Source organism: Corvus cornix, chromosome 2 (assembly GCF_000738735.6).
Source record: "Corvus cornix cornix isolate S_Up_H32 chromosome 2, ASM73873v5, whole genome shotgun sequence".
Lineage (NCBI taxonomy): Eukaryota > Metazoa > Chordata > Aves > Passeriformes > Corvidae > Corvus > Corvus cornix.
The window spans coordinates 91455076-91478172 of NC_046333.1; the positions used below are offsets into that span (position 1 = coordinate 91455076).

Sequence of the window (23097 nt, forward strand, 5' to 3'; positions counted from 1 at the left end):
CTAAACCTCAGTAGTGACAAAAACAACCAAAACTCCATGTGAAATGTAAGTGCTCATAAATGGTGCTACAACCATAATTTCTATGTATTATGAGACTATTGGATGACAGAGAAATAAAGAACATGTCGCTATACAGTATGAGGCAATTCATTCCTGAATAGCTTGAAATTGGATTGTAAATGTAATCAAGTGCATTGATGTTCCCAGCTATTTGGTAACGATGCAGTATGCTTTCCCACAGAATTTTTCATTAAGGAAAATATTAAAGTCTAGGTATTTTAGTATTATATCAAACAGAATCAGAATATTTTTTCCAGAACATTCAAATCCTTCATGCACCTTTTTTTTTTTCCCTGAAGATTTTGGCTCCCTTTAATACCAAGGATGAGAATTCACTGCTCTCATAGAAATTCCTTTACATTTATGGCCCATGTGATCTTGGGCTCAACAAGTGCATTTCTCTCAAAGGTGAATTTGGCCTGCTGTGTTGGTGGGATATGCAGGTCTCTCAAAGCAGCACATTTTGCTTTACTTATGCTTCTGAGCAGAAGTTAACACAATGTTGAGGCTTGTTTCTAAGGCTCCAGAACACCAGCAGGAATGGTTGGTTCTAATGCTGTCAAGTTGGATTTCTTAGTGCCATTTTTAGACTAAAATGCTTTTTATTTTTGTCCTTTCAAAAGAGTTTTGTGAAAAATAGTTATTTTATATCACTCTGTGTGCTCGTTATGGTTGGATTAGAAATGTTAGTAAAACAATCACCTCTCCAATTCTCTAGTGCACTGTAGTCATAACTGAGGCTCAGGCTTTCAAAAATGAGCATTTTTATAACTTTTTATAACCCATCACTTAATCTCTCTTCATCTCTAACCTCTGAATAGTTTCTATCTTCTGCTTCCCCTAGGGAGCATCACCACTAGGATGTTCCCACTTTCTTTTATATGAGCTGGAAAAGAGGAAAGGTGTCTCCTAATCAGATAGCTTCTCCTGGCAGCAGGGCATAGAGTCAACACATCTACATTTGCAATACCATTACTGGGAGGGTGAGTCTGCCCAGTGACACAAGTATCCTAAACAGGAGGCACCAAAGAAGACACATTTTAGAAATATGTGCTTTAGCAGGCTAGTGACTGTAGCTATAGAATGCTCAAAACCAAGGTTTTTGATCATATCCAATTGTCCATTACTGTCAGGAGTACCACACACTTCTCTATCCTGGAAGGTAGTCACCAGGTTCTCAGACTACAGGTGTCCCAGTAGATCCTCACAAGAAACAGAAATGTATTTTTTTTAATTTATAAGTAGATGTACAAATCTTCCATTAAATCAGTCAAAATACTTCTAAGAAAATAAAACTTAGCTTTTTACTCCCAGTGACTTACTGGTCAAAAAACCTTACTACTATGACACGTGTTTTTTAAAATGTTAGCACTTACTCATTAAAACTAGTGTAATTGCAGCTTGAGGTAGTGCCAATAATAATCATAGAATCTATTATAGGAAGTACTCATAATAGCTGCTGAAAAAAACACTGTGGAATTATTGGGAGCAATGCATAATGTCTTTTCAATAGTCCTTTTTTCTCATTCCATTACACAATAGGAATTAAGAATGCATTGCAGTATAGTTCTCTAAAATATTAATGGCTGTAATGACTCTAAGAGAGAATCTCCCTCAGCCCACATATGGTAAAGTTCACCCACCCACCACTGACTTTGCGTCACCAACCCCCTGGCACCATCCCACTTGTGCCGACCCACTTAATGCAGGAGAGCAAGCCAAAGGTGTCCCTTAACCATCCTGAGAGAAACGAAAGGGCAGTTTATGCATTGGACAGAGTATCCTGAAGGCAAGTTCTCGAGTGGTTTTATGGTCCCTTTTGCAGGCTTGCAGACTGTACAATTTTTTCCCTGCAAACTCTATTTTCCTTCTTTCCCCTCCAGTTCAGAGGGAGGACTCCGATCAGCAGGATTTCTGTACATACCAGGGGGAGGAATATTTGGTTTCAGATTTCTGAGGGCTTTTATAATTGATGTCAGTGATATTCATTTAATTGAATAAGGTCTGGGAAGCTTCAGAGAGGGATCCTTGAAAGCGAGTTTCTCTCTACAGATTCCATCCCAGGAGTCTGGGAAAGAGACAACTGAAAAAAAAGTTAATTAATAACATTAAGTGTTTATCCAGCTAGTGCCAGAAGGCAAGGGACTGCTCTGTCAGCTAGACTAGAAAGGATTGATCTACATAAGAGAAACCAGAATTGCCTTCTTAAGCAGAAAAAAACCCCTACATTTTAAATTAAAAAGAAAATATATTTTTTTTATCTCGAAACTTATGAATAAATGTAAAAGCACTCCCAGCCCTTCTATATTTCTATGAATTCAATTAAAAACCCAACAAACAAACAAATCACAAAGATTTAGCTAATATAGCTTTAAATTCAAAGATATTTTATTCTGACAAATGGGAGGTGACCTGGTAACAAGGAAACTAACTCTGAAGTAGTAAAGGAGTAAATTAACCCTTCAGTCATGCTGCAAAGCTGTTTGTGGAACTCAGAGAGTACAAAACTAATGTTACATCCTGGAGAAAAGTGTAAGTCTTTATATGCAGGACTCTTTCTTCCTGGTTTAGAATGAAGTTCAGCTTTAAGGTCTATGTCATAAACATTTTCAGAGTTTGTTTCTAGTAAGGTAAGAAATAACAAAAGGTTTTCCCTAGCCATAACTATAAAAAACAAACCTAATGTTTAATTACTGTTGATTGCCAGATCACCAGGTGATTGCAGAAACTGGTGGATGATAGGGTCCTCCAGGACACAATGGATATGCTTTAGAAAGCAAACAAAAAAAAGCCCAACAAAAGGTTTGTGCAGTAATAGCCAAATGGACACTTGAAGTTACCGTGGCAGGTGGTACAGCCTGTGATAGTTCTAGAAAATCCTCAAGAGTTTCCATGAGCAGAAACTTTATCTCAGAGCTTTAGACAGATTTTATATCTCCTGTGATCAGACGGTAAGGTCTGTGGAGAGTAAGGACTTTGATCTGTCTTCATGGTCATGAGTCTTGAGAAGAATTCTGATTTGCTCCCACAGAGATGTTGCTGAGAAGAAAATGGCCTACCAGCTTTTGTTCTGAGTGAATTTGTTTTGAGGACAGATCACTTCATATCCAGATATATAGTCCAGACTGGTGGCAATGGCATTTACAACAGTGTGCAGATCTGCCAGGATGAGACAGATTCACCTATCCAATCACAGATGGTAGAAAATATGACTCACAGATGCTGCTGTGTGAAAGCTTGGCTTCAGCAAGGATTCAGGAACACTTGCAAAAACGGATTTTATTAGCTACCATGTATTTCTCTAGGATGATTTACTGTAGGCTAGAAGGAAAATGAAAAGGGAAAAAATGAGAACCTTCCTCTTCAAGAAGAATTACATTTTAGATTGTAAGGAGCTTCAGTTGCTCGTGACTTTCATCAGACAGAGAATTTGTTGGATTCACAAGATCTGAGTCAAGACTCCTTCAGTGCATCTGGTGTTTCCCAAGGAGTGAATGTACTGAACTTAAGGAGTTTTAGTGGGTGGGAGTGATGGCTGGGGAGAGGAAAAGCTGGGCTTCCTGCAGGTGGCAGGGGGAGAGCAAAAAGCCTTATAGACGTGCTGTTAGTGATATACCAGTGGCATTTCTCAGGGCAAGTCTCTTTTAGGACAAGCTGCTAATGACTGGCAGAAGTGAAAAATAATTGACCCTCAGTGTTTTGTTCTGAAAGCTAGCATTCTGGTGGGGAGTTCTGCTTCAGAGCTGTATTTCAGCAGTGGTTTTGCTGAGGACAGACCAGTGCCATGATGGGTGTGGGAGGCAGTCCCAGGTGCCCTGCATTCAGCCTTCTCACCCCACAGCAGCACCAGTACCACCGTGTTTTACAGAGCTCATCACAGTAGTGCAGGTCACCTAGGTTGTCTTATGGGCTCTCTTTTGCTGGCCTTCCTCCTGGCTGTCTGGCAGAAGTAAGGGATGAATAATTCCCACTGCCAGTGACAGCTGCTGTTATACAACTCCCCTTCTGTCCAGAAAAGGGCAGAGTAATGCAGGAAAAATTACTCCAAGAGGTATCCAAGGAAGAGCTCCACTGTTTGCTGTACTCTATTTTTTTCTAATAACTACCTGTCCAAAAAGAGGTTACCAAATTTACAAGTGAACTAAAATACTGATCTGCAGTAGTGCAGGTCAGCTACGAATGAAAGAGGTACAAGAGCAAGGAGAAGTGATGTGATCACATTAGCAATGTGATCATGAGCAGTAAGTTATTTATTTTGATCCTGTGAGTGGATTATCAGTATTACTGCTTTTAATAATATCCTTTCACTCTTTTGCTTCTGGCATTGCTGTACCGGTGCGATTAATATTGCCAGGGGTTGGTAAATCTGCATCCAATGCAGCCTTGCTTTCAGTATGAATATAGTCCATACAAATATGGAAGACATTGGGCTGCTTACCCATCCTAGGTAAAATGTGCACTATTTTCATTAGAAAGATAAGATATTTTGGGGTTTTTTTTCAAGGAACCTTTTGGCTTAGGAGAGCAGAGGGAGACATTTCTGGCAAGATGCTTTCACATACCTTTAAGTTTGTCAAATGCATATTTTTAGCTCAAATTAATCGTCTTCACCTCCGCTTGAGGGGCGGGGAGTGAGGAAGGGAGGGACATGTTCCAGAACAATACTTTTTCTTACCCTAAGTTGTACCCAAGATAGGTGGGATGAATTGTCTTTTAAAGGCTTCTGTCCCTGCCTATTGGCTACTGAGAAAGGCTAAATGTAATAGTTCAACAGCTAACTTCAGTAAAATAAACCCAATCAGTTAGAAAGAAAGACCAACTATGCCAATACAATAACCAAATATGCCAAATAAATTCCCTAGCCATTTAAGAGGGAGGAGAAGAAATTCAAGTTGAGGTGTCTACATTTCATCTAAATCCAAATTCTCTTTGGACTTGACTCCCCCTTGTTTTCTCTTCCATGTCTCCACTCATATTAGGAGCAGTACTAGGTATGTTTCACCCAAGGCCTGTTTGCAGGCATTAGAAAAGAGATTAAAAAACCCATGGGCTGTTTTAAAAAAGGCTAACCTGTTCCTTTTCAGCTTTGATTGCCACTTGATAAACAGCTGAAAGGTCAGACTCAGCTCTGTTTTCCCAAAGAATACAAGGGACCAAGCTGTGTCTGAGAATCTTTGCTTAATATCTGCTTTTGTTCTCTCTGATGAGATGGATGTACTGCTCCGTTACTGCCACAGACATGTGGAAAGCATCATTTTCCAGTCCTTTATGGCAAGGGTAGCTACATGGGTTTACATAACGGGTCTCAGGAAATGAAAATAAAATATCGAGTCCTTTAGCTCATTCTGATTTTTAGCCTTTATTTTACTCTTAGTTTATTCCAAATTATCTATAAAATAAACCAGTAGATTAACAAAATGTAGTGCACAATGTTGACAAAACATCTTTTAAAATAAAAAATGTATCACACCAAGCCATATGAAAACCAGACTTTCTAAAGTTCTTACATTATTTCAAATTTTCTTCACTTTTATAATTTACTTCAGCTTGATAAGAATTTAATGCAAATACAATTTATTCTATGCAGGAATACTAACCTTGCCTGTATTAAGATTAGCTGACACTTCTGGCTTTTTTAATGCATTTTCAAAATCCTGATAATTTCATCAAATTGGACTGAAATAATTATAACTTTATTAAGCTTCTCAGGCTTAATATTTTTGAATATTTCATTTGGATTAAGTCAGCTCTTTCCAAGAGTGAAAACTTGGAAAAAAATAGGTGGGTTTGTCCATGTTAAAGCAATTTGGCAATAACTTTTGACTATTGGATGAGTGTTCTTAATAATAGAGGTACATATTAATTAAGAAACTATGATCATAGACTCAAGAACACTGAAATAAAATTAATTTAAACCTGATATTTCGACATGCTTACAACTTTGCAACTGAAATAATGTAATTGAAGTGTATTTTTTCTGTGTTGCTATGTGTACAATAGTAGAAATAACACAGGGATTGCATGCAGTTATAAAAGACTCTAATCTATGGTTTGGCTTGTTATTTTTATCAGCAACCCGTTTTTCTTTTTTGAACTTAAACCCCAAGCAAAATTAAAAGCATGTTTTACACTGTGCATTAAAGCCTCTGACCTTTGTAATATAGAAAAAATGCATCATTCCTTTCTGCTCCCTGGGTAACAGAGGCAAATATTAAACACATAGAGACTCAAAACCTCCAAAATAAACTTCTGATACCATCTATGTTTTCCACATCCAAGAACGTTATGAAGAAGTGAGCGCTAAATCTCAGTGAAAACTACTTCAATTCCAGCTGCTCTGAGATGTTGAGGAACATTTTCCCAAATTTGCCTGCATAAACACTGTAGTGGCTCCATAGAATATATTTTTCTCATTTTCCAGGAGTTAATATTAAACCTGGATTTCAATATTAATGTTTAAGAGTCCTTCCAAAGTATTTTTAGAAGTTGGAAAGCACTTCAGATACTTCTAATAACCATGAAATGAACTAAAATAATTTGTCTTGCTTTCATCTTTCTATATTTATTTTCTTTGTTCATTGTTAAAAACCTTTATTATTAGCAACCTGTGTTTTTCTCCCTATATAGGAATAAAGCTGTACAGGGTCTATCTATGGCTCATGGGAATCTCCCTGCTTCTTTTTTCTTTTTTTTTTTTTTGTCTCTCCAGATCATTAAAGACCAGAAGCTACTGGGGATAGTTGGAGGGATGCTACTGATTGATCTTTGCATCCTGATTTGCTGGCAGGTTGTGGATCCTTTGAGGAGGACAGTGGAAAAGTATAACATGGAGGTATGTCCTCAAGCCCAAGTAATACTTATAGTAGCATATCAGTATCTATAGCTTTCCATAAGATCAAGCTAAAGATGCACTAAGTAAAATGAAAGCAAGTCAAGCTGTGCATTTCGGGGGAGGAAGGGTTCAGGTTTTTAAAACCAAATAGAAAAGAAACAGCTGCAACAGAAAGAAATTGTGTATGTAGTTGCAGGTGCCACATTTCTGTCACTTGTGAGAGATTTTATTTGCAAGGGTTGTAAACACAGCAGTGTCCTCTGCTAAGACTCTAACTATTAGAGTCTGTTGCAATAAATAATAGATTATCAGAACCCATTAGTGGATTTCAGTAAGAGCTCATTCAAGATAAGTGCAGGAGAGGTCACTGCTTAGACTGCATTCTTTGTGGAGATGGTCAGGAATTATGTTACCTACCGTTATATTTATTTTCAGTAATTTTATGGGCATGCACCCATACTGATTGTTCCTCTTTTAATAAAGGTCACACAAGCAGTTTTGATGGGCAGGAGGTAATATCTTAATTCCAGCTGTAGACACTTTCCAGCACTCTGGCTGGTTTCTAGAAGTGGAGCTGAAATAGAGCTTTCTGGATAAACTGACAGCAAGAAACATGGCAGCAACAATTCAAACCTAGGAAAAAAACATCTCTCTGTATGTAGATTTGCAGTGTTTGAGAGTTTATTGCCTCCAGCATGGAAACTGGTGATATCTGAAAACTACATTGTATGAAGACACTCTAGAAGTGTTAGTTTCTTCTCCAATACTTGGCAATTGGTAAGAAAAAGAACAGTAGTTTTCTCTTCTGATGTTAAAATTTGCAAGAAAATATATACTATTTTACTTCAGTGCTTTTACTTTGTTCTTACTTTGCAGTGTAGCTCTGGAATTTTATTAGGAGAAGATTTTACTTTTTATTTGAGTATAATTTGTAGAAGATACCCTAGAACAATGCCTCTTAAACTGCAAGGGATGCCTTAGAAGAAATAATTTTAGAGTCTGAAAAGATTTCTCTCAGTCATTCCCCAGAGTTTGAAAGACTTCCCAGCTAATACAGTTGTCAATGAAAAATTGAAAATGTAAGTGAAATTTGTCTTCTGGAGACACTTCTGGTCTGTGTGTGTATAGCTTGAAGCCATAGCAGCTTGTTGAGAGCCTTGTTTACTTCATTTTACTCCAACTGCATTGTAACTGATCTTTCAGTTGTCAGTATTGTTAGCAGTTTCTCTGCTCATCTAAACCCAAGTGTATTATGACAAATAGTTACAATATTCAATTAAAATAATCTCAGATAGAAGGAATTTTACTTTTTACTTTAGTTATAACTAAAGATCCTGATTTCCACTAGATTCTCTTGAGTAAAATGTCCCTAGACAGAAGCAGTAACTGTGAAGTTAAACTGATGCCATGATGATTTTTTTGCCTTTTTTTTTTATACCTTTTTTACAACTTCTGTATTCTTAGTGCTTTTTCCCTACATTCTTGGACTTGTTTGTCAAGCTGAGAGACTAAACATTTTAGAAGCTTCGTAGTTAGGGATCAGTGTGCCCCAGACCCCAAGGTCCTCTCCAGAACACATTCTGTAAACCAAGATAGAACCATCCAGGGGAAGGCTCCTTGGGGAGGGGGGGTCATTCGAGCCTCTCACTGGGGAATTTTTGATAGATATGCTAATTAGTAAAACCTATAATGTTAGACCAGATCTTTTGGGGATGTGCACTGAGGTGTGCATTGCGGTGCCTTCAACCTGGCCACGGTGCACCTAAGGGTCCTTAAAATAAATACCAAGATAAAATCCCTTTTTCCCTTCCAGCTGCGTTTGACTCTTGATTTTAAGACCAGGAAAAGGCATCAAAACCATAAATACCATATATTTGAAAAATAATGTTTATGGTAGTTTTAAATTATTGCAATTTCCATCTAAACTTTTCAGTGTATATTCTTTGATCATCTAATGTATAACACTAAAAACTTAGTGTGTTTTTTCCACATTTGGGGCTTTCCAGACCATGGGGCTGCACACCACTTGCCTGAACTTTGTATAGGAAGTGAAATTCTCCTGAAATTACATAAGCCCATTCAAAGTGACATTTCCTGAATGCACACATGAGGATGTTTAATATTTTGATCCCTCAGTGTAGAATTGACTTGAACTTACTGTTAGAGCTCTTAGTTATTACTGTAAGTTGCGCAGAGTATTTTTTAAGCTAATGGATTTGGGGTGGGAAGGAAATAGAAGTCTTGTACTAGCAAATATAGTCATTAAACTATTGTATGTGCATAAAATATGTTATTATAAAAGCAGTAAGGTGAACTGCAATTTGCTTTCCTGAAGCACACCTCTTCAGATCTCAAAAACTCCTGTGTAAAAGTAAATGACAATTGTCTTTGCTGCGATTATTATTATTGTTGTTATTATTATTGTTGTTGTTATTATTATGTTATTTTTTAATTTTTATGTTTTTAAAGTATAATGGTGAATTCTTTAGTTGAGTTTGATTGACCACGTATTATATTTTCTATATTTGAAAAATACTTGCCACATAGTAAACACGACTGGTGGCAAGTTTCTGTTTGATTTTAGGAATATTTTGTAGAGGATGTTTCTTGTCCCACTTGATTCTGTGAAATAATTTTAAAGGGATTATTTCTGTCAGTTAATGCTAATCCAAGTGATAAAGATTAAACTAAATGTAGGCTCCAAAGTCATGAATGCAATCAGTCATTCTAACTAATGAACCATATGAGTGTTGTTTATGAATACTCATCAGCTTCCTACGTGATAGTTCTGCATTTGGCTTCTATCAGGTGGCCCTCTGTTAGCTGTGTCTTCATAAACATGTCAATCAAAGGAACCAAGACAAGAAGCCTAAAGACTGGTTATGTCCTGTGCTCTTTGCTATTATTCACAAAATAGTTCATTTCAAGGAAAGAACAGCAGTAAATTATCAAAAACTTTTTAAAGAGTTCTTAAACCCAGAACTTAAAAATCCAGGCTCCTTTTCTGGAGTTGTTTGCAAAGTCCATGCAATCCATGCATTATAAACTGAGGGTAGGCAGTCTAAATCTAAAAATACTGAGGGAAGTGAAGGCATTTGTGGAGACTCTCTGCCCCTTAGGGTAGGCAGAAATTATATGGGATGTTGGGTCTGTCAGTTTTCAGACCTGTTTCTGGCACCCTGATCCCACAAGTCTTTAGGGAAAGCACAGCTGTGGCTGCCCTAAGACACCATGTTAAAAGTTGTAATGACCGAACCATAAAGCATCCAGATCCTCAGTAGGGGAAGTAGTTTATGATATATAGACAATAAAATTGCTGGATAAAAGCAAACAGGTTAAAGACCAAGGCAGGGATGACTTTAAAAATTCCCTAACTACATGCTGGTCTGCAGAAGAACTGTAAAGGTGTCCCTATGTACATTTCCTAAGTTTGACTTTCACATAATGCAAAAGCGTTTGCTGACACAAAGGGCTTCTCAACTTCAAGCAGCAGTGTAAAAAAAAAAAGGAAATAATCCATAATGTTACCTCTATTCATCTGTTTTCCTAGTTGCACTGGCTGTAACATTTCTCCTTTTGCTAATTTTTCAGACCAGTGGAGAGATCAATCACTTTTTTCCTCACTAAGTCATAATTCGTCATAATTCATCATAATTCACCTTTTTTGTCATAATCAAAAGTTCTGCAGTTATGCTCAGATCTGAGCTAGGTTCCTGCCAGACTAAGTTTCTCCCAGTCACATGAACTGGAGTGCATCCTTCCTGCACTGTCTCACTGGCTGGGCTCTTGGGCTCTACTGCCCATGAGGAATTACAGTGCTTCTGTGGATGCGGCTGGAGAAGAGCTTTGCAAGGCTCTACCATTTTTTTCTTTTTGAACAGCTTTCTTAAGAAGGCAGTGTGTATGTGCTAGGGTGCTCTGTGTGGTTTTTTCCTGCTGCCTAAAAAACTTTGCCTATTTCAATCAAATATGACAAATTTGAGCAGATACAGCTCTTAAGGACATAGCACTGTAAGACATTTTCTGGAAACAGCCAGCTGTGTGGAGGAGAAGTTCTGGTAGTGTCTCCTCTAAGAGAAGGGTGACAGGGTGAGTTTATCCCTTTGTCTAAAGACAGATATTTTAAATGACCCACTGCAGTGGATCTTCACTCTTAGCCAAAGAGAATCCAGCCACAGGACAAAAACTACTTAAGAAACCAGCTTGCTCTAATTTCAGTTGCTCAGCTGCATTGGAATGGAACCACAGTCTGAAATAGCAGAATCCTTTAGAAAGTGGAGTCTGTGCAATAGCCATGTCATAATTCAATTATGTACTTAGTACAGCTGAAAGGGTCTGTGTGTACACATGCACTCACACTCACCTCTTGCTTGTAATTAGCTCAGTTGGTCAGAGCATGGTACTAATAATGTCAAGGTCGTGTGTTCAGTTCCTGTATGGGCCATTCACAATGATCCTTGTGGGTCCCTTCCAACTCTGAATATTCTGTGATTCTGTGATTTTATGGTGGAGTAACTCTTTAGAGTTTAGCTTGAAAGGCTCTGACTGGCTTATCTTCTCCCAACACAAATATCTATGAAACAGATTGGATCTCTGTGGCCTTGGAAGGTAGACAGTGATAATGTTTAATAAATAATAACTTGTCAGGGAAATGGACTACATTTTATAATTCCCAAGGTAAAAAGATCTTGCATTAGTGTTAGATACAATAAAAGTAGTAACTTGCATACTGGATGCCAATATTTCTTGTAAAATTTTAAAACATGTTTATCCAGGGCAGCAGCCTTCGCATTCCTTGATGTCTTAGTACTCATCAAGTAGTTATTTCTGTGATGTTTCCTCTTATGCATTCTTATGATAGCATTATCAAAATTTGAAAATAAACTTCATTCTGGTATCTGGAATACCAGTATTTAAGGTTTCACCCTAATTTGTCCTGGGATGGTAATAAACGTGAAATAGAGGAAAAAATCTGAACAAAGTGCCATTTTAGAACACACTGAAGAGAAAAAGAGATCAATGTGATATGTCCTATTTGGGCTTCTAGCATTGATATGGATGTAAAATGCAGAAAACAATATGAGGAAACCTTATATGAGGATGTTGAAATAACAAAAATACCAATATGCAGGAAAGATTAGTAGGCCATGCCAGTCTTAAAGCAGTGCAATATGTTAAAGAAAAGTCAGTTCATATTACCAAATTAATTATTTCAGTGAGTGAGACAGAATTCCTACATATTACAAGTGTATAACTATGCTGCCAGACACTTATTACTACACAACAAGCCAGAAGGTCAGCTTTGACTGATCTGTTGAGGGACTCATAAACATTGCAAAACCAAAAAAATGGCTATGTAAACTGGACAAATGTGCTGCTCAGACTAACTCATTTCTAATTCAACAGATTAGAGAACCCACAGACAGAGAACTAACCCTTGATTTCGTTCTGAGTAGTACACAGTGTCTGTTGTCTTGTAATATTGCTTTGTCTCTACATTTTTTAAATGAAAGTTATGTGAAAATTTGGATTCAACTGCACAGATGTAGATTTTTTTCTTTAATATCCACTTTCATCAATAACACTGCTGTTGTAGGGACTGGTAAATACTTTGGACCAAAATTATACACAGAGGAGTGTGGGGTGGGCTGGGGTAGGGACGGGTATTTGTATTCACATGGTAATATATGAGTAACGTAGGTATGGAATTGGTGAAGATGTCTGGTTCAAATTCATGCGCTCAAGTAGATTTATGTAAATTCTTTGACATTTTGAAAAAGTCAGACCATGTTCTTTTCTCTTTCTGCATATGTATATATGCATAAACAGATGTGTTTATGGGGTTTTGTTTACATTGTGCTGTTCAGTCAGCTAACAGCTGGATTAGAGAGAACTTTGTCAAATGTGCAATATGAAATGAAGAATTTAATTGGCTGAAGTAGTTTCTGGGGGTGTTCAGCCTAATGCAGGTCAGAGCTTGTTAGTCAATTTGTTCTCTAAATATCATTACGCCCATCTGTTTCCCCTACTATTTTTTAAATAAATTTAATTTCTTTCCTTCCAATTTGAAATATTACAGACTGTGGGAGCCAAATGTCTCCTGAAATCTGTAGCCTGCTTTCAAACCCTGCCATTGTAGCTCTCAGCAGGCGGCCCGCCAGGAGTAGCTGAAACAGAACTCTTACTTGCATCTGCTGGGACACTCCAGTGGCTGGCAGATGCTGCAGAGAGAAGGAAAATGAATGGCTGTTAAAGTCATCTGTAAACCTTCCACTGGCCCAGAGGATCTAGCACAGGTCCAAAGAAAGAGTAAATACTAAAGTGTAAAAGCTGGTTTACTTCTCTCTTTCATTTGACATCAGTTTCCAAGGAAACAGAACAAAACGTGAGAAGTGGGAGCCAGCAGCTGAGATTGACTCAGCTGGTGGCTAGTCCTGCTTCTGTTCCCATGGAAACATGTATCAAATTGGCAAAAATAAGGAAATAGGGCAGGGTCAATTCCAAAATGGCAGGATGAATGGCTGCTGCTTAACAACAACTACTTAACAAGATCAGGTTTGCTGGTACTTATTCCTCTTCAAGAAACAATTCCAGTTTTAGTTCTGCCTCCCAAAAAACCAGTATTTCCCCACCTCAGGAGTGTAGGAACCACTGTCATTGACGAGACTTGTAGCTCCTCTTGTCCGGCACCTTGTTTAAAACAATGACTGGCCCAAATACTTTCAGAGGTGGATGCCAAAAACGTGTAGTGCACATCTGAAAGTTCATCAGTCATGCTTGAAAACTTCAGTCATGATTCATAATGAGTAGTAACTTGAAACAAGCAGTTGTGTATAGCTCATAGCTCTTATACTCTCACTAATTGAAAACTTTTGTTATTCCCATAAATGTCAGGGGGGGTTGACTCTTGCATACTTTGCACAGTTCAGTGTAATTGCTAACTAGGTACTGCATGAAGAACTTCCTTCTTCAGTTTTGGAAATGTTGCTTTTCAGTCTCATTGACCATATACTATGTTTCTTTTAGGGAAGAAAAAGAGAATTGAATCTTCCACATCTCCTTTGGCAGCACCAGCCATTACTATGCATCAGTGTGTTTACAACCTTATTTTCCTCTTTTCTCTTTGGTAGACAGTCCCAATCTTATTAAGCTCTTTTTCATATGACATAGAAAGTCTAAAGCATCCTTTTTTAGTTAGGATGACTAATATTGCATATTTTAGAAGATCTGTGTAATGTGTTTTATCTATTATTCATCCTCTTCCATATATTTAGTGTATTATTTTTCACTGTTGCACACTATTGAACAAAATTTTGGACTTCACTGTCAAAGCGATTCCCAGATCATTTCCATGAACTAATTACGACTCTGAGAAAATGTATAAGCAGTTCCACTGTTTTTACAGTGGAATTACAGTTACTGAAATCAAATTCCACTCGTCATCATATGGCCCACTCAGTTACTCTCCTCACACAGTTTTAGACTCAATTAACCTCAATATTTTTGTCTGGATATTTTCATGCTCGTGTTGTTGGGCAACACTGATTTTAGTATGGAATTATGGTTCTTAGAGTGAAAGTATTATTCTGGAATATGGAAGCATGATAGTGGAGGGGTTTTATGATATAATTATTGTTACTTATGCTACTGTTATGTAGTCACACTTCTGGCATGTCACTGCTGCTTTGCTCTAGCTCCTCCAGTTCTGAGGGCTCTGCCGCCAGATGTACCCAACAGGACTCATCCTTTCAACTGCATTTGGAAATCCAAACTATTATTCCCACTTTGGGATTTTAAGGCATAATCCCTAGTCCTCAGTGAACTAGTCTACTGGAGGAAAGGAAATCAGATGTCAGATATCTAACTCCAACAAGTCAGTTTGTACACACGCGCCGAAGCAGCCATTTACTACTTAGGATAGCAACACTGCTGAGATTGCTGCGTGACACAACCAGTGAATGATTAACCACCATTAAAAGCAGCAGACATATCATCTATCAGGGACACCTGGCTGCTTCCCACAGAAGGCACTGTGACAATTTTGTTCATTCACTGAGGAGGCTCATTACATGATAGACCCAGTGGCACTTCCTCACTTTAAACTTTGAACACGTAGGATACAATCATTCAGATTTATTTCTCTGAAACCTAAAGCTAGAGCCTAACTTAACACTGATTTTATGCTCCTTTATAAGAGTACAGTGGTGGCATAGGATACTTTTTGGCAGTTAGGAACTGCCTACCAAATAGAAACATACCTGGCTTTAGGTTATTTCAGCATTTGTTAAGCAGTGCCGCATTAGCAAGGTCATAGAAGCTCTTTTCCTCACATGCTTACCTTCTTTCAGAAATAGGTCTCTGTGATATCTCATTTTTACTTGAACTGCATATTGAGTGTCAAGATTTACAGGCTTTATAATCCAGACAGGAATATTTTTTGCTCTTTTTTCCAGTGATTTGAGTTGTTCTTTATATCAGAATCAAAAAAAAAAAGACAAGAAAACTCTTCTCTCCACCAAACACCAAAACCTGATGAGGATAAACTTCCAGAAAACAGAGTCTAGGAACTAATTAATCTTTCTTGCTGCATTTTATCCTGGATAATCAATGTTCAACCATTTCTAGTATTGTAGCATCTCTCTTGTTTTCTAGAACGAACCACCATTGTATAAAGAAAGATAGACTTTAATGCTTATGTCCAAAAACAGATTCTGGTATGGATAAAAAGAACCATAATGAATTACTCCAAGAATATGCTAAGGCTGCACTAGAGACCAATAAAATCCTTCCACCAGACGTCTCTGAAAATAGATCATTCTGCATTAAAATAGCTATTTAGAATAGCAGATTTCTAATGTAATTAATACTTCTTTGGGGAAGAATATTCCCTTGTTCCTTCAAATGTTTAAGTAGGCTGATACTGAAAAGATACAATCTGGATATCCTGGTGCTTCTTTAAAAACATTCTTTCAATCATAAGTAACCTTATGGAGAAGGCAAGCCTTAGCTTATATTATAGGTAGTTAAAGATAGTATTGTTTGCCTAGAATGTCCTAAGTTCTGGCCAAGAAACTGTACTGGAACGGATTAATGGCAGTGATTAGTCCTGTTGTCAATTTGGAAAAGCAAGCCATTGAGTCACTTGCCACAAGATCTTTATGCAGAGCTTGACCATGAAGTAATGCTGTCTCACTCAAGAGGTGCACCTTGGCTTTGCACTAAAACCACTTCAGTGCTGCTCAAACTTAATAGGAACTGATGTACTTCTCCTTCGAGGTGAAGTGCCAGGTGGAGCACTGCTATTTGTAAGCACACCCAGGGAGACAGGGAGAGCTGGCTGGACTGCAAGGGCATACACACAGGCAATAAGCAGATGGCAGTGATGCAAACTTAACCCAGACTTCATGCTGATGGGCAGAGGGCCTGAAGAAGAGCTTCCTTGAACAAAGCCATCCTCTTCATGGCTATGCAGTATGGGTCATTTCACTTCTGTATTTAGTTCTCCTGGATTCCTCGTCATTACTGCACTCTCTTACAGAGCAGCATCTGTAAGCAATGGACTGTATTTGTGCTCAAACCTTGAAGACTCTGTCCTTCCCTAGCAAAGCAATGCAGTCATATTTTGAGAACTATTTTGAAAAAAGTGCTAGTAAAAACACAGGACATTTTCTGCAAGTGCCTTGGGCCATTCTCTGCTGGAGTTTCCCATACGGTAGTAAATCAAAGCCTTTATATGACTATATTTTAGGTACGTAAAATTGTTTTGCTTTAGTGGGTAAAATTGTTTCTTCTCTGATAAGCATACTCTAAAATTTAAATGTATATTTCATATGAAAGTGAGAAAAAAATTTTTCTGGCTCTGCCAAGCACCAGAATGAACTTTTCTACAAAAATTGCTGTTTTCATGCATCTCAGCCATGCAAAAGCAAAGATTGTTTCCCAATTAGCTTTCTCCTGCATTAATATCCAGCAGAATGTGTTTATGCCTATGCATTTTTATTTTAAAATACCCTCCTGCATAGAGTTCTCTCCCTGGATAAAAGAGAAGAAACACATAATAGCTGTTAACCCCATTATTAATGGGGCCAATATTCATTAGCAATACTTCGGTTGCATAGGTATTTTTTAAAGCTATAAAACAGAGGGCATCTTGCTTTTTGAAGAGCTGAATCACAGTGAAGTCTACTTGCCAAACTCTTTTTGCTCTTAGGCCTTCAGCAGCTCTATTTGGGAAGTGCATTCCTTCCTTCAATGCTTCTGTACCCTCCTATAATGCTTTCTCCTGCCTGTGTCCATGAACTCTCACACTTAACAAATCTTACCTCACGCTATCTTTCACTACCATAATGTGCAGGTCATTCATAAAACTGGCTGTGTGAAAGGACAACAAACTTATGGCTTAGGCCAGCTCAACTTTAGATCACTACCCACACTTGAGCAACTGTTAAAGACTGGTGATGACCTGACTGTGGGTAACCGCCGGTCAGGAAGAAGAAAACGTGAAGAATGGATGCAGACTGGACAATTTCCCAAAAGAAATTGTTTTTGTTAAGGATGCTGAGACTGCTCAAATCCAATCATTCATTTTTTTCTTTAAATAAAGAGCTATGAATCAACCATGAGCTACACAGATGGATATGGACATACTTCTGGACAGTCAGTGTAAGGCTTCCCACTAAGACCTGATTTAATGGTTTGTAGTTAAGACTCAAAAATAAATGCTTACTAATTAGTTATGTGTAAGTGGAGCAAGTTCCTAGTGCACAAGGGTGCCTCATAGAGACCCAGTCCCCACAGCTGTAGCTGCCTGGCAGCCCTCTGTTTGGTTTTTTTTTTTTTTTGGTGGTGGTAGTCAACAGTCTTTTCAACAGAAAATTCTGAGTTTTCGTTCTATTGTCATCATTACTTCTCACCTTAACAGCAACGTCATGGATCCATTTTTTTATTTTCAGTTACATTTAAAAAAACTTAGTATTGCCTTTTAGCTACTTGTTCTTGAAAACTTTTATTAGCCATCCTAATTTTTCTCATGTAATTTCTGCTCTAATATATAACTTCCTTATTATGGCTATGTTATAAAGGACTCCTGATTATCTCAAATAACATTCTGGATTTAAGTGATTGGTGTACTTATTTCTTTAGAATTCCCATTTTATTCAACACTTTGCATTGATTCTGTGGTATTTGTATCGCTTTCTCATGAAGCATCTGTGACCCAAGTAAGAATTTTAGAGAACCAAGAATCTTTCTAAGCAGTTGATAATTCCTTTACCACTTTATATCAGGTTAGAGTTTACAAATCTAGAATCCTCATTTTATGGAAAATACCTTGCTTATATTTTAAAATTATTATGTCTGCTTTTTTCATTAACAAATGAAATATTGTGTAATTCTTACCAGTGTGGAAGAGTCTCTTCTAATCTATTCAGAATTAGATACTCCAAAAGGCACATATTGGTGAAAAAATGCTTCTCTAAATATCTAATTTCAGTATGTTGCATACAGATGTTCATATATATGTATGAATGTTGTTAATATGTACATATATATAATATCTTGACTGTTGGTATTTCAGTTCTGGTATTTGGTCAGGGATAATTCAGGTGACCAAATATCTGGTTAAAGATTTTTTTTTTTTTAATAACTTTTTCTGAACCTTGGTGTACATGTGCTTTTCCAAGGGAGTCTCTCTCGTTTTATGACAGTCTTGAATATGTGAGCTCTTAGCTTATGTGAATTTTCAAGAATATCCTGTGGAATGGTAGAGGACCTAAACATAATTGAAACAACCCATGGCTTGGATTCTGGTAGGCAAAACCTGGGTATTCTCTCTGCTATTTACTTCTGTGTGCTGGTTACTTCTCTGCAGAAAAGGAATTTTTCATCTAAATGCTCTGATTAGTTCTCTCGCATTTTGTGGGGCTGTTGTAAGTAAAAGTGGAACAGTACATGTACATCCTAAATTTGTAGAGATAATGATAGAAAGTTCCATTCACAATGGAATTTTCTGTTTGCAATAATACCATTGAGCCAGCACGTAACTTTGTGCGGCAGATGAAAGCAAAATGAATATTTCTTGCTTCCAAAATGGAGGTGTTCTTCATTTTTGCTGTATAAGTTGAAGGCACACATCTTTAATGCTTTCATTGGGATCTAATCTTGCAATAATGCTGTGACCAGTTTAAACCAAACGTTTTTTTTAGTTTTTTTCATATCCTTCATTTGCATACATTAAATAGAAGAAAGAACAGCCAGTTAAAGCACTCTGGAGACACATTCAGGATGGAAATGTATGTGTGATGGCAAACCATCAAACAAAATTATAAGAAATGGTGTTACAAAGGAATTGGGCTGGAATAAGACAGAAGAGATCACTGTGGAGGCAAGAGTGTGATAATTTGGATTTTTTTTCCCTCTTTGCCAGTGTTTGGAGTTTTTTTAATGAATTAATAAAATTTTAATTAATATGAAATGAGATCCATATCAGAAATGATCAAAGTAATTATTTAAGCAGGTAAAATGATGAACTTTGACAAGCTGTTTCCACAAGTCACTATGACACTGATCTCATAAATTGAAATGCCAAGCAAGATTTCTGGTTTAAGGGAAAATGACACGATAGGTGAAACTGCATGTAAATAAATGCCAGGTAATGGTTAGATCATGATACAGTAGGACTTAAGTATAATAAAATATCATCTTAATGCACAATAGGAGTCAAAAGGCAAACCAAGTGTAAGGAATTACAAGAAAATAAGTAGGGCACAAAATATAAAGCAATATTATGCCAGTGTTTGAATCCAGAGTGGAATTACACCTATACCTATACTGTGTACAGCCCCAGCACAGTTCCTTACCTCCAGGAGATGGGAAACATGCAGAGCTATGTAGAGCCTTGAGAAGTATGGAATAGCCCCCATCCAAGAATTAGGCTGGGATCACTTCTGCCTAGAAAAGAGATGGATGAGGACGGGGAAGAATAAAACCTTCAGTGGCTTAGAAAATGTGATCAGAAGTGATCACACATAGTCTATTCCTATACAAGAGCTAAGGAGCATGAAGTGGAACTGGCAGGTTCAAGGAACAGACAACACATACTACAGATAGAGAACTTTTCTGCAAAATGTTATCCATCCTAAAATCTTACATGGGATTAATACAGGAACTGGGCACACTGATGAAAGAAAAAACTATCAGGTGTTAAATAAGCAGACATGGCATCACTCTAAAGAAATCATTGTGTGACAGGCTATTTCTATAATCTTGGCCTTTTTCAGATTCTTCCCCAGGGGAGGCATGGTTTGGTAGGACTTGAGACATGTGTTGGGATAGATAGATTTTTGTGAGTACATCTGTTATATGCATCAACTATGGAGAGAGGGGCTACCCCTATATTTTTAAATTCTCTTTGCATTTAATTTTATTTCTATTCTTTATAATGTTTTCATAGAATAAAGAGAGCTATTCTGAGAAATTGCAGATAATATTTCTGAACAATGATGGAAGAATGTTTAGAACGTAATTCTTGACACCAGGCGTCCTGCATTCTTTTCCAAGTATGTCACAATATCATATTTTAGAGCACTTGATAATTGTGCTATGATGGGAAAACATATTCTTCTAATATGTCGTAAAGAGGAAGAGGTCTCTAGTGTTTACCTAATTTTTATTTAATTCATACAAACTGACTCCTGAAAAAGCAACTGAAGTTAAGAAATTAAATACAGAATTATAGAATCTTTGAGACTGGAGGGGATCTCTGGATATTCTCTAGTCCAATGCCCCTGCTCAAAACAGAGTCACTTATGGTACATTTTTCAAGACCATGTCCAATCATATTTTGAATATATTCAAGTGTGGACTCTGTACAACCTCTCTGGGCAAAATGCTACAGTATTCAACCACCCTCATCATCAAAAATCTTTTTTTTTCTCAGGTTTAAATGGTACTTCCTGCATTTCAATTTGTGCCTTTTGTTTTTTCCCTGAATACCACTGACAAAAGTCTGGTTTCATCTTCTTTACTCCCTCCCATTCTATTTTTATGCACATGGGTAAAATGCTCGGTTTCTCCTGAGCCTTCTTGTCTAAGGCAAAACCCCAGCTCTCAGCCTCTTCTCATGTCAGATGCTCCAATATCTTGAGCGTTTTAACGCTCTGTTCCTGAACTCAATCCAGTATGTCCTTCTTGCTCTCACGCTAGAGATCCCAGGCTTGGACACAGTACTCCAAATATGAACCCACCAGGGCTAAGCAGAAAAGAATTATGTCCTTCGACCTGCTGGTGACACTCTTCCTAATGCAGGGGCACACTGCTAGCTCACACGCCACCTGACCTCTGCCAGGATCCCCAGGACATTCTCTGCAAAGCTGCTTTCCAGTCAAACACCACCCAGCCTATATGTGGTTCTTCATTGCCAGGTACAGAACTTGATATTTCCATTTCCTCTGCTCAGGAGATTCCTGCCAGCCCAGATCACCAGCCTGTTATCATCCCACTTAATAGCAGCACAACCTTCTGGTTTATCAGTACCTCCTACTTCTGTATCATCTACAAACTTACTAAGGAAGCACTCCATCCTACTGTTAACATCACTAACATATGCAACAGCATTGGCCAGTGTTGATCACTAAGAAAAATCATTTGTGACTGTACTCCTGTTGAACATTATTCTGCTAGATAATACAATCCCTTGAGTTTAGTCGGTTTAGTCAGATTTCAGTCCCGCTCCACTTGTCCCTACTATTTCTTGAGGAAGTTATGGCAGAGTGTTGAAAGCCTTGCTCAAGTGAAGATAGTAGCAGCTGCTCTCCCCTCATCCACCCAGTTAGACATTTTATCACAGAAGGCAGGATTTCCCCATCATAAATCCTTGCTGACTACTTCCAATTGCATTCTTGTCCTTAATGTGTGTGAAAATGGTACCCAGTGGAATTTGCTCCATCACTATCACAGGTGTTAAGGTGTGGTTGACCGGCCTGTGGTCCCCTAGATCCCTCTACTTGCCTATATCAATGCTCTTTGCATTTTCCAGTCGTCAGTCACCAAAGTCTTCCAAAGAGTGACCTCACAGGGACATCAACCAGTTCCCTTAGTCCTCATGGATGGATTCAGTTGGGTTCCATGGATTTGTGTATGTTGACTTGGTTTAATATTCCCTAACTTGGTCCTCCTAACTGAGCAAACTAAAACTTCATTTCTCCAGACTTTCCCACTGCTTTCAGGGGCTCCAGTTCCTCAGGATAAATGTTATGGGTAAAGTCTGAGGTGGACAAGGCACTGAGTGCCTCTTCCATGTCTTTTGTCATCAGGTCTCCAGCCCCATTCATATTTATCTAATGAGGGAAGGTGTTCATTTTCCATGATGTCCCTTTTGCTGAGGAAAAATTTGTAGAAGTCCTTCATGCTGCCCTTCCTGTCTCTTACAAGATTCTGCTGCAGATGGGCTTTCCTGCACATTCACTTATCATAGAATCATAGAATTATAGGATATGCTGAGTTGAAAGGAACCCATCAGGACCATTGACTCCAAATCCTGGCCCTGCACAGGACACCCCAAGAATCACACCATGTGCCTGAGAGTGTTGTCCAAACACTTCTTGAACTCAGAAAGGTTTGGTGCTGTGGCCAAAATCTCTGCCTTCTAATCAAGTGTTGTTATCACGCTATTTCCCTTATCTCCTCCTTTCAGAATCCCAAACCTTACCATTTTGTGCTCACAGCAGCCAAGGCTGCCACCAATGTTCTCCTTCACCACATCTGCCTTTTTTCTGAGTCCAGAAGAGTGCTTTCTGTCACCACATCATATATGACTTGTGTCAGGAAGTTTTCATCAATACAATCCACAGATCCCCAGGATTTGCCACTTCTTGTGTTATATCAGGGGGTTAAGTTCCCTATGAGAAGCAGGATCTGCAAACATGAAGCTTTGTCCCATTGTCTGAATAGGAACTCGGCAACTTCTTCCTGAACAGGTGGTCAGTAGTAAACACTGACCACCATATGCACCACTTCGTTTGGCCCTCTAATTTTAACCCCAAGGCAGAACCTAATGTATTCCTGCAGCTATCTCATGTAACAGGCAACTTCTCCTTTTCATTCCCCAACCTGTTTCTTCCTATTTATCTGTTGCAGCACTTGAGTCATGGGAGCCTTCCCATCACTGCTCTGTGACTCCAATGAGGATGCAGTCCTGCAACTGCACA

The 23097-nt window shown here is 38.1% G+C and overlaps 1 protein-coding gene across 3 annotated transcripts in view; it reads left to right on the forward strand.

The window, feature by feature from the left end:
* The window catches only part of GABBR2 (gamma-aminobutyric acid type B receptor subunit 2), a 469148-nt gene that overhangs the window by 329398 nt on the left and 116653 nt on the right, over window positions 1-23097 (forward strand). For all 3 annotated transcript variants that reach the window (XM_039548719.1, XM_019282587.3, XM_039548720.1), the window contains one exon: window positions 6770-6892. In XM_039548719.1, coding sequence (XP_039404653.1) covers window positions 6770-6892 — 123 coding nt within the window. The remainder of the gene's footprint in view (window positions 1-6769; window positions 6893-23097) is intronic.